We start from the raw sequence: 12,422 nt of genomic DNA, 5'->3' as shown, positions 1-12,422 counted from the left end.
GTCAGTGATAATAGTCGGCGGTGCATAGTTTATTGCTTAATAAAAGCGTTTGTGTTTGAAGCTGGAGCCAGTATTACAAGCACAAAAAACATAAACCCTTATGTCTTGAGCTTATTGCATCGAAAATTTTAGGTTTCTTATAAAAACACAGCAAGTATCAAGATATAGGTAATCCCTTACCAGTAAAATTGTATGTTTTGTAATCTTATAGTTTTTAACATGTTGCTTTTTTATCGTAATTAAAAGTAAAAAAAAATAATAAAAAATAATAATAATTTGTTATACTTGAGACATCTGAGCATCGGAGCCCCTTTAAGCTTATATCCAGGTTCGCACGTGAATGATACGGTTTCGCCAATCTTGTAGTAGAATTTGACTGATGACATGCGTCCGGAAATAGTCGTACCGGGATATGTGCAGGCTTGAGCACCTGGCGACGAAATTTAGCACATATAATAGCTTGAAATCCAATTTTAAAGTATATAAAAAAAGAGTGACTCGAAATGATTGAACGTGACCAAATTAAATAGTGCATTTTTTTTAAAATAGTTAATATTATAATAAGCTCCATATTATTTGATTGTGTAATTGATAAGACGTATTGAAAAGATGTACATGTCGGTGGTTTATCACTCCAACGTCCGCTGTCTTGACAGACGAGGATAGGTCTTCCATGGAGTGTGTGTTCAGGGTTGCAGTGAAATTGCAGCACGTCACCAGCTCTGTACGGTGCTCGTCCAAGGACATACCCTGAGGCCGGTGGGGGTAGTGCTGGACATGAAACCTCTGGAATGAGTTATGATGAAGTGTTTAATAATGTATTTTAAGTAATAAGAATAAAAAATAAATAAGGAAGTTTTTCTTAAAATAATGTTCCTTGTGCCCGTAACACTGACTCACTTAAGCTTCGCATTAATCAAATTCCTTCTTTGAAACATAGTATTAGATAATTTATTCAGGTTACTTTTATATTTGCCTTCTTTGTATTTGTTTACGTAACTAAGTTACCTCTACAAATAGGAAAAGGTCTAGCCCAGTCGGCAGCCGGTAAGCACACGGTCTCGGTGGGTCCGTCTAATGCCCAGCCCGGAGGACAGGAGAAGGCAGCGCGTCCGCCCACGCCACGTGATACTACTGCCACTCGTGGCCGTCGCTCGCCTTCACCGAGCGGTGAATCGTGAAGGACTTCACCACATTCTACACCTAAGAATTAAAAAATATTTCATTGATTTAAAATGTGATTTACTAGTGTAACGAAGCGATTTACAAAAAAAAGATGTAATTGTTGAATAATAACTATAATAATCATTGCTTCTGACTCACTTTCGCAAACAGGCAGTGGCGCGCTCCAGTTGCCTGACGCACGACAAAGCAGCGTGTGCGAACCAAGCAGTGCGTTTCCGTTAGCGCAGGAGAACTTGATTTCGGTGCCGAGTTGTGTCTCCAAAGTGCTGGCGACCAGACCTCGGCGGATAGGTAGAGGCGGGCAATGAACATCTGCGGAAAGTTTGTGTTAAAGTTAGTTTTTATAGTTTGACATTGGTATAGTTTTTGGTAGTCGCTTGAGGATTTTGTATCCTAATTCACTAAATTGTTACGGCAAATATGCATGAGCTGACAATAGTATTAAACTTCAGCAGAGAAACAAATTAAATTTAGATATAAAGAATGTCTCAAGTCCACAATTACCTTCAACAATAATTTCTACTTGGTGACTTTGTCGAGCTGGCGTTTCACAACGATATATTCCAGAATCTTCTTTTTCAGCATTTAATATACTCATTCTATATTCGAGGCTACTATCTCGTCCAGGGTCTGTTGTCCAGCCTTCTGTGTACTTCTTGTCCAATCTACAGATGATAACAATATTAAATAAGCCTCACATACTCATACACTTAATAAATTATAATTGTATTGGTTTCTGAAAAAAATCCAATATTTTTCAACATTTTCATAGGCTAATAATTCCACCGAATGTTTTCAGACGTGTTTAATTTCACTGCTGCGCCTCGTAAGTGTAATAATAAATGAGCTATCTAACGTAAAAAAATGGCGTGTTGAAACAAACAAACTATTTATCTTTATAATATCAGTGTAACCTACTAAATATAACATTATACACGCATCACACCCAATACTCCCATAATCATACCCGTATTAATATTCAAGGACAAAGTTATGATTATGATTCACTTGGTGGTAGGGCTTTGTGCAAGCCCGTCTGGGCAGATACCAGCAACTCATTAGATATTCTACCGCCAAACAGCAGTACTCAGTATTGTTATGTTTCGGTTTGAAGGGTGAATGAGCCAGTGTAACTACAGGCACAAGGGACATAACATCTTATTTTCCAAGGTTGTGGCGCATTCGGGATGTAAGGAATGCTTAATACTTCCTTCAGCGCCATTGTCTATGCGCGGTGGTGACCACTCGACTGCCTACGATATTATAAAAAAAATAATGATAGTTAAAATCTATGAAACCGTTACTTTTAAAGTATGAGACTAGCCGTATGTATCAGGATAAACTTACTCAGGATCAAGAAGGGTAACATTCCATTTGGGGTTGCCGAATCTCCTCATCCATAGGCACTCCATGTGCAATACGGTACCGGGGTACACCAATAGCTTGCCATCGTTCGTCTGTGCAATTGGTCCTTGAGAATGCCGGAATAGAATAGTTGGAGGTTTTTCCACTGAAAATATAATATTACTGGTAATCATTTTTAGCAAATCATCAATAAACAAAATGGACGAAGATATCAGAGTGATATACTCAATGTTTATAATATTTACGCACTAGCATAATCATTTTCTTGATTTAGTCCAAAGCATGTGGGTTTCACACCGTCCCAGGATCCACCAATACATCTACGTACTGATGACCCAGTGATTGCATATTTACCGATGTCGCTGCATCTAAAACACAAAAATGTATCAATGGATTGCGGTTTTTTTATGGTATAGACAATGGCGCTATAATAAATATTAACCAATCCAACCTTGGGAACTAAGATGGTATGTCCTTGTGTCTGTAGTTACACTGGCTCACTCACACTTCAAACCAGAACACAAGAATATTGAGTACTGTCGTTGTTGGAGAATATCTGATGAATGGGTACCTACCCAGACGGGCTTGTACAAAGTCTTACCACCAATATAGAACTCTAGTTTCAAAACATCAGTATAGAATAAAGCAAACCATGGTTTATTTATTTCAATTACATATGTATGAATGTTTATTCATTTCCAAAAGAAAGCAGGTGCCAAGTGAATTAAAATATGATATTTTTAGATTATATTTGAAATTAAAAAACGCAGATTCAAAAGGAATCATCGTTTTGTATAAATCCGTTTTATTTTGTAAGAGATCATGTGTCCTTAAATTTCGTTTGCAATCTATGAGACATTTCACTCCTTAAATAGCTGTTAAAATATATATCTGATAAAGACTTATTTAATATATTGCATCAAATGGGTACGGAATATTTGCATGAAAATGGATACCTGGATACAATAACTGAACCCGGTGGGAAGTCAACTGTTTCAGTGATCTCGAGGTCATTGAAAAATGAGACCACATGAGGCTCCTCATTGCGGAAGGTACAGCTATTGTTGCTTAGAAGTTCTTCACTCTGCGCTTCAAGGTCTTCTGCGAAATTATTTTATTTTAATAATTTGGGATGATCTTAACGTAATAAAACTTTCTGCTTGTTTACTAAATGAGAGTGAATATTAACTAAATCAGTAAATATCATGTTTTGGTTTGCATATATATACTAACCACAATTAAAACTTTTGCCGACCCAATTTCCATGTTCGCATATTAGCTTCCAAGTGGTTTTCTCTCCCATGATAGACGCTATACATCTAAATGTCACCTCTGTTCCATGAGGGTAACCGTCCGCTTCGACAGTCTCATTAACCTCTGACCCGTCACGGTAAATAAGAGTTCCTTGTACCCTAATAAAAATCGTCATTTGGAAAAGTAAACTAAAAATTGCCTAAATAAAGCGTCAATGTCAAAAATTTAAGAAATTATCAGTTCAGTAAAGTAGTCAAAATGTTAATAAAAATCCCCCGTATTTAATGTAAACGGCATGCACTATCGTACTCGTGAATTCGCCAAAAAATCGCAACATAACGCAAGCTCGGCCAAGACAGAAAGGAAAAAGCCAAAAACAGCGATGTAGCTGTCTCATTAGTGATTAGTTTCACGCACATAAAACTCGAAACTAAGCCCTGCCTTCTGAGGATTTCGAAATCGTTGAAACGATAAAGACCGAGTGAAAGATTATAAATCTATAAAACTTAATGTATGAAAAATAGTTATCGAAGAAATCAAATAATTCCAAAAGAAATCACCGAACATGGTGACGTTTTTCATGATAGTGATAAACTAGTTAAAAGTGATGAAGCTATTGATTTGGATGATGATGATCAGAAATATGATGAAGTTACAGAAGCAAAAGTCCGAACCTAGAAGGCTCTCACCAGGGCTTGGCATCCCTGAACGCCTGGGTTCCCTTCAGTCTTTCCAGCCAGCAAATAAGAAACGCAGACTTTGCAAAAATATTATTTTTTTTGTCGCTTCCCATCATTTACTGGGTATCTATGGTGTGAGTTGACAAGTTGTGTTCTAACATTAAAACACTGAACACACCTTGAACTCACTTTTATTAACTATATAGGCAAAAATAATACAATAAAAATCAAACCAAATAATACAATGCATTTAAAGCTTACAGATCAAGGTACTATTGCTTGCTTTTATAATCGAATACAATTTTTCCAAGATCAGACAAGCTTTGTTGTAAAATTACCCAAAATGCCTGAACGTAAATAACAGTTTTAACAATTTAATTAATAGGCTCATTGTAAAAAAAAGTAAAACAAAATACCCACACAAAAGCTACAATGAAAGCGCATTAAAATAAAACAACATTGATCAGAATATATAGAGTGAATCTCTTTTCCTTTCGTCTTCTTCATAGGAGCGATACGTTTAGTCAATTTTTTTAAATAAATGAATATTCGTATTGTTAACGAGGCAAAAAGATTCATACTGGTTTCGTATTACTTTTTTTTAAATGTCTACATGAAAAATCCTTTACCTAGCTGGTGGCCCGCACTCTACAACTCCCTTCCCTTGTAAGTCCGGTTCAAGTTCAGATATGTCTTCTCTTACAATGTCTGATCCACTTTGGTATTCTGATGTTGGTCGAGGACGAGTTACATTTGCTGTAATGATTTAAAGTAAATTATCTAGAAACTTATAATATTCATTTACTTTTAAAAATTGTGTATAATGAATTAATATAAGAAATTTTCTGTGAACTGCTTCATCCAAAATGAAAACAAAGATATTACTGTGGTACTAAGTGTTAGTTGGAGATACGAACCTAAAGGTCTACAAAAATCGAGGACTGTTGGTTGCAATCTTCCCAAATGGCAGTTTAATGTGGCTGGCGGTAGCCGCCCAGGCTCACATGCAATATTAATGGATGATGCGTGTGCTACTGTTAGACCTGCTCTGTAACCTGCTTCGTATGTTGCGCCATGCAGGATTGGAAGTTCACATGGGGCTGGCATAACATAACATAAGGTGTAATACTAAATGGCCGATTAAGATACTATCTTTCAAGATGAACAATTTAGCAAATTTCACCCAAAATGGAAAGTCGACTAGGGATTGGTTGCAAGGTTTTATTTCAATATCATAATAAAAATGAAATACTATCGTACACATATGATATAATTACATTACATTAATATACATTATTAAGGAGTTTTAAATTGAAGTTAGTGCTAATATTATAAATACGTGGTGAAAAATATTTAAACATATGGAATAGCATACCCGCCACGCATTCCGGCATACTTGTTACTGCCCATTCACCGAGCCAGCAGCGAAGATTTGTTGGTCCTTGGACATTGTACCTAGAAAAAGCTAAATATTTATTATGTTTATTTGGTCTGGGGAGGTACCACCCGCCCAGTTTGTTGTGTTGCGGTTTGATGGGATGAGTAACTCAGTGTAGCTACAGGCAGAAGTGATATTACATCTTAGTTCCCAAGGTTGGGTTAGGTAAATATTTATTAAAACGCCAATGTCTAAGGACGGTGATGACGTTTTACCATCAGGTGGCCCATTTGCCCGTCGATATACCTATATAATAAATCCATCAATATTCAACACATTATGTTCATCTTGATTAGATCACCACATTTGCATCTAGACATGTTTGTCTAAGCATAGCAGAATAGCAAGCAATGCTAGATGTACCATCAATCATTTTTTCAGTTGATCGGATTCATATCTTCAATGGTAAACATTGAGATCTTAAAATTTTTCTAAACACGTCATAATCGAAATTGATTTATTTGAAACATACGTATATCTTATATATAACTATTATTCTAATGTGATAACTATATATATTCTACTAGTTATATTTATATGTATTTATAAAAAATCGTAATGAATAATCTTACCCATATTCACACGAAAAATGGACAACCTGACCATTAGGAACAGGATCTGTTTCGTTTAATTCCTTTTCATCTCCTTGGCCGAGACCCGATACTATGCTTGCTGGACTTGCATTCGGTGACATTGTGTATATCCCATATTCAGTCGACGGAACATGGCAAGGTACTGTAAAAGAAACTTTACAATGAATACTCGATGCCCAATTTAGAATTTCGTACACGTATCATGCGCATTACAATAAAATTGTGGTTTTCATTCCGGATTTCAAATTATATTTCCTGTTTTTACTCACGAATTTCACACATCGGCTTCTCGGGCTTCCACCTACCACGCACACACTTAGCTGTTGCATTTGCCTCTAAATTCAGACCATAGCCTTTACCGCAAGCGACTCTGACAATAGTTCCTAAAATAATATTAGAACTTCATCTAACATAATAGTATTTTAAAGGGACTATTTGGTATAATACTGTTATTAGGTACTTAAGCATCTATTTAAAAATGAATTCTATATGTTCAATTCTTACCAGAACTAAAGGTGTTATTGGGATCCCTTCCATACTTAACTACCTCAATGTTTATATAAGGTTCGCTGTCGATTGCTTCACAAGGACTTTTAGGTCTACCTTTCTTGCCTTTGTCATTCCCTGTCTTATTTCCCCCTTCTAAATCCTTAGCTTCAACACTTTGACCTGTTTCATCTTCTGCACTTGTTTGAGATTGCTGTCTATTTCTTCCACCTTTGCCTTCGCGGCCTCTGTAAGTGTTATTTATATATTTCGTAATTTTGAGACCAGTTTCTCATTTGGATATATCAAATGTAAAAGATTTTTTAACTTACGTTTTGGGTACAGTCGCTGTGGTTTGATTTAACCTATCGGTTTTTCTACTCGTTCGTTTTTCGCGTTTATCCGTTTTATTACTTACTTCAGTGGAATTCGTGTTTTTATATTGTAGGGGTATTACTGCCACTTCTTTTTCACCGGATGATGTATTTTTCGATGGAAGTGGTATAACTTTAAGTAAATCCAAATCAATATCGTTAATTAATTTTGGACTTTGAGGAATTGAATTTATGGTTGACAATTGAGTATCCGATTCTTTCATGTTTATGTTACGTTTGACTCTATGCTTCGGTTCTTCTAGAGTTTGTGTTGTTATATGTAAGTTACTTTCAGTTGCATTAAGTTCAATATCAATCTCTTTTCTAACATTATTTTTTGAATTCAAAAATCTTTTGCGTCTCTTATCAACATACCTTTCAAAATATTGGTGTTTTAGCTTATTAATATTTTCTGATATTTCATTGCTCGCAAACTCATGATCCGGGAAAACGCCGCCTTTTAATATAGTTATATGTGAATCGTTTTCTAAATCACTCGAATCATCATATTCGTTTGAATCTACTCGATGGACCAATTCATCGTCTTCTGGTTCATAAACTGGTTGATACGAATAAAACTTATGCCCGATAGGTTCACCATGTACATTATAAACAGTGTAAACAGCTGTTGGGAAATTTTCTCCATCAGGAACGTCAGAGCCCATCATATCATCTTCATCTCCATCGATGTCCAGATCAAATTTCTTCATCAGTTTGAAATTTGCATGTCTCAGTGTTGGTTTTTGATTGTCATGGTTATATTTATCGTACAGTTCATCCATTTGCTCTTGAGAAGCATCCTGTCTTCGAAGCTTGTTGTAATATTGTCGGAGGTAGGCGGACCGCTTGTGACGTAGCTCTGGTTCAGTTATAGATCGACGCCTACGACTCCATCTTATTCGAGGATGTTGATAGAGAGTGCATCTGAGGAATACAAAAATATATCCATTAAGTCGCAATACAATATCTCATCATTTTGATGTAATTGAATAGACATAAAAAAAAACTCTTAAATTATTTAATTTCTTACTTAGGTAGTTCTCTAGGACTCCAATGGCCACCAACACAGGTTGCTCCTGGTGGACCTTCCGATAGTACGTAGCCCTTTTCACACTCATACATAATTTGCTTATTATTTACTACCTGAAATCAATCATAGAATTGGTTTATGTTGTATGTATGTATGTATGTAAATTACATAAATTCGTCAATTTCTGTGTTACCTTTTTAACATATGGGCGATAGTCATATAGACCCATATTTCCAACAAGAAGTACTTTACCATTTTCGATATAACCAGGGAATGGACAAAACACTGTAAAAATATAAAACGAACGCTTTTATTGAAATCTATATAATTTACATTGAATTAAAAAATATATATAATAAAAAAAGTGTGAGTCCCGGGGACGGCTTTGATTATTATTTGTACAGATGTATATAACAGGTTCTCAGGTGAGAACGCGTTGAATATAGTAGATAACAATTGGCCACTAAATACACGCACACTGGTAAAGTAGTATGACGCTTAGCGAATGTCACACACACCAAGATAATAAAGTATAGTTTTAGTTCTTTTGTATTGCGACAGTCTATTTGGATTATGAATCTAAGATTGATGGTTATTTAAATTATTTATATTTAAAGAAATGAAAATGGAGTAAATTAAAATACAAAGTAAGTAATATACATTTTTTTTTCTTATTAATATCAATGAAGTATCTCGTATACGAGTCACGCACACACAAGTAACACTAGCATCAGTAGACCGTATTTATCACAATTTTTGTAAGGTTTGCGTGTGTATTTTTATTTCCGGGATGTCCCTTTTCATGTTCAAACATACAATTATCACATACATGTGTATAATATAGTATAATATATAATATAGAAAAAATAAGTTTCTATTATTATTTAGATATAATTTAAATTGTTTATACTCTCCAAAACCCATTTAGTTTAATTTTAGAATCACCTTCTTCACACTTCGGAGTTTCTCCACTCCAAACGCCAAAAGAACAAACCACAATGGGATTTCCCCGTAATTCGAATCCATCTTTGCATCGAAACCTCGCTTTCATTCCGTGCTCAGTTTTTGGAGCAATCACCATACCGTGTCGAGGGAATTTTGGCATTTTTTTACATCTGTAAGAATTTGGTAAATAAGGCAAAGATAATTGATTATTCTAATTTTAGGATATTTCGAATTTCGTTGTAAATAGTCTTACTGATTTTATTTCAAATACTTATAAATACAGACTTAAAACATATAAACCGTTGTTTGTATGTACGTATTGTTGTACGTATTATGTATTTTTCATAGATATCAAGTAAAAAAATAAATTGGCTTCTATTAAAATATGAGATTCGATTTCTTAAAATCTCATGATCGATTTAAAAATTAAAATCAAATCAAATGTATTTTATTCAAGTAAACTTCACAATGAAGCGTTTTTGAATCGTCAATAATTAAACACTACCACCGTTTCGGAAAACAGCTTACAGCGAGAAGAAACTGCATGAAACTCGAATAGTTGTTCTTTCCAAAAATTTCAAATGTACAGTCAAATACATTTATACAATTCCTTGGATTCCTGAGAATTTTTCCAAAAATGATTAATGTTTCAGTAAAAATATATAGCTTATATTTTTACCTAGCTGGTTGACATCTCGGTATTTGTGTCCAAGTACCATTATTGCAAGTGACAGCAACGTTATTGGATGGAAATTCATAATTTTTCTCGCAGTCAACCACAATCATCTCTCCTAGAAATAAAGAATCATGAAATATTTCATATACATCAGGTTCCCCACATCTATGCTGTAGATTGCCTCAAAAGGTGGTGCTTGATATAATATTTATCAATGCGGTCCATAATTAATCTTACTTCGCTATAGTGTCTTCTTGAATGCTTAACGTCACGACATTGTTTGCTTTGATTTTGGACTTACAGACAAATTAACCCAATGATTTTTGAAAATGCCTTCTCAATGAAACATACAAAAGATAGATCAAGGATTTAAAAAGTGTATTTGGTTGATTCATTTGCTTTATTGACTATTTAAGTAAAGTTTTTTTTTTATTTAGTAATAACTTCTTACCGTGCTGTACCATCGAAGAGCTTCCAACTATTTGTGTATGTTCTTGCGTCTCATTTTCACCTGTCCTGTTTTCCATTAACACTACTTTCCCTTGGGAAACATGTGGAACCACACAAGGTGCTAAAATGAAACATAAATGTAATAAAAACTGATTTACCAAAAAAAAAATTATAGTATCTAAAATTAAAATTTCTTACATTCACTTACAACACGTCACACTCATACAGGTGACATAGACACACTGATAACATTAGCATGTCGGTGACGCAAACCCATAAGACTTACAATACCAAAATGCGCCTAAAGAAAATTCACTTAAAAATATGTCAAAAACTTGAACGATGAAAGATTTCACAGAAATAAACTTTTTGTGCATAATTGAAGTGGTCGATAGAATTAAAAAGACAACACTACCACGAGTTAATATATCAAATATTGTTATAAATTATAATTAAATCTAACTAACCTAAACATTGCGGTAAGGGGTGGCTCCAAGTGCCATCACTCTGGCATATTGCAGATCCATTGCCCTCCATCCTCATCCCATCTTGACATCGGAATATTATCGACGCTCCTAATCCTGTGCCCGAGGATATATTCTCTAGCCACCCATTCCACAGCTGCCCTGGGTGTCCGCAATTTATTTCTAAAAAAAACAAACCGAAGGATTATTTTTTTAAGTATAAATAATTACGTACGTTAAATAAGATTTATCTGGGAGATTTTTTGTAATGACTGTAAAACTACTATTTTGGTGTGACAAATATTTAATATTTTTCGTGCATAATCATTTAATGTTTAAAAAACGATGTCGTAACAATCCTTAAATATCGTTTCCTTTTAATGGATGGGATTTAATTCTCGTGTCTGACCGGTAAAAAGTATGGGCTTTGTCTGTTGAGAAATTCTCGATAGCAGCCCGGGGTTTAAAAGTTGGTTCTGTTTATACTCCAATGTTTTGGAAAGTTGATACTGCACCAGAATTCTCTAAGACATGTTGGATTGCTGTTCCATCGCATTATGAGAGTGAAGGAAAACTGAGAGCTGTGTTTGCATAGACACTTAAAGTCTATAATGTCTTCTGCGCAGTTGGCTATTCTTCTTTTGAGAATGGTTGCAGTGGCCGAAATTTGACAGAATTTTATCATCGTAATTATATAAGTTCCTTACCCTTGCATACTGGCTGAGTACCCGACCACTTCTTATCAGCTCCACATCGTCTAGTTGCGTCACCGACCAGGCGGTATCCATACTTGCATTCATAGGATACCACCGAGTTGTACGCACAAGACGTGTAAACAGCCTTTCCATGTCTTGGTGCTTCTGGCGGTGGACACTGCACCTGCGTCACCACTAGATGGCGACACGCGTCGCTTTAACTTGACACGTTATGGCAATAGATGGCGCTGTACTAAATCTTGTTAGTTCATAAGCTTCGCCGGATTGCAGATGGAAAATAGTTGTTTTACAAACATCCCAGATTAGTCATGACATTAATATTGGAAGCATATCTTTAAATTGATTTAATATTTTTGATAATAACTTTTGAATTTATATTTATATGAAAATATCGTTGATACTTAAGACCTTTTGACTAATGTACTTTTTGTGTGTAAATTAGAACTTCAAATGCGTTGATTACTTTAAGGCAAGATTGATTTCCACGCAATTGAACCCCGTAAACACCAAATAAATAAAACATTGGACCCGTCATGCATTAAATAAAAGGAAGCATCATGCGATAATTGAAATAAAACAATAATATTTCGTTTACCTTTATTTCGCTACAGCACAGTAAATTCGAAGTGTTTACTTTAAGAAGATATAAGAGATAGAAATTTACAATAAATTCAACATCGAAGCCTCATCTACATATATCATTAAATCATCTACATACACGTAGCAATAACTTTAGGCTAAAGGCAGTTAGGTATTTGTCATAATT

At 34.9% G+C, this 12,422-nt stretch overlaps 2 protein-coding genes across 5 annotated transcripts in view; one reads left to right on the top strand and one right to left on the bottom strand.

Annotated features, from left to right (window-relative positions):
* The window catches only part of LOC113403621 (EKC/KEOPS complex subunit TP53RK), a 297,288-nt gene that overhangs the window by 11,186 nt on the left and 273,680 nt on the right, over window positions 1-12,422 (top strand). The gene's annotated exons all lie outside the window — the stretch shown is intronic.
* LOC113396218 (uncharacterized) overlaps window positions 1-12,422 on the bottom strand; it is a 127,183-nt gene that overhangs the window by 689 nt on the left and 114,072 nt on the right. The window contains exons 8-31 of one of the 4 annotated variants that reach the window (XM_064218910.1): window positions 11,648-11,830; window positions 10,944-11,123; window positions 10,478-10,597; window positions 10,030-10,141; window positions 9,351-9,520; window positions 8,599-8,690; window positions 8,406-8,518; window positions 7,334-8,299; window positions 7,020-7,249; window positions 6,785-6,898; window positions 6,495-6,657; window positions 5,860-5,939; window positions 5,402-5,584; window positions 5,114-5,240; window positions 4,494-4,532; window positions 3,784-3,962; window positions 3,507-3,651; window positions 2,800-2,918; window positions 2,533-2,695; window positions 1,690-1,850; window positions 1,324-1,497; window positions 1,009-1,203; window positions 616-786; window positions 286-430 (exon numbers count right to left, since the gene is read on the bottom strand). In XM_064218910.1, coding sequence (XP_064074980.1) covers window positions 286-430; window positions 616-786; window positions 1,009-1,203; window positions 1,324-1,497; window positions 1,690-1,850; window positions 2,533-2,695; window positions 2,800-2,918; window positions 3,507-3,651; window positions 3,784-3,962; window positions 4,494-4,532; window positions 5,114-5,240; window positions 5,402-5,584; window positions 5,860-5,939; window positions 6,495-6,657; window positions 6,785-6,898; window positions 7,020-7,249; window positions 7,334-8,299; window positions 8,406-8,518; window positions 8,599-8,690; window positions 9,351-9,520; window positions 10,030-10,141; window positions 10,478-10,597; window positions 10,944-11,123; window positions 11,648-11,830 — 4,324 coding nt within the window. The remainder of the gene's footprint in view (window positions 1-285; window positions 431-615; window positions 787-1,008; window positions 1,204-1,323; window positions 1,498-1,689; window positions 1,851-2,532; window positions 2,696-2,799; window positions 2,919-3,506; window positions 3,652-3,783; window positions 3,963-4,493; window positions 4,533-5,113; window positions 5,241-5,401; window positions 5,585-5,859; window positions 5,940-6,494; window positions 6,658-6,784; window positions 6,899-7,019; window positions 7,250-7,333; window positions 8,300-8,405; window positions 8,519-8,598; window positions 8,691-9,350; window positions 9,521-10,029; window positions 10,142-10,477; window positions 10,598-10,943; window positions 11,124-11,647; window positions 11,831-12,422) is intronic. The other 3 variants (XM_064218911.1, XM_064218912.1, XM_064218913.1) reach the window with 3 other exon arrangements.

This window comes from Vanessa tameamea, chromosome 25 (assembly GCF_037043105.1).
Source record: "Vanessa tameamea isolate UH-Manoa-2023 chromosome 25, ilVanTame1 primary haplotype, whole genome shotgun sequence".
Classification (NCBI taxonomy): Eukaryota; Metazoa; Arthropoda; class Insecta; order Lepidoptera; family Nymphalidae; genus Vanessa; species Vanessa tameamea.
Note: the sequence above shows the minus strand (reverse complement) of the source record. Positions and strands in the feature narration are given on the sequence as shown.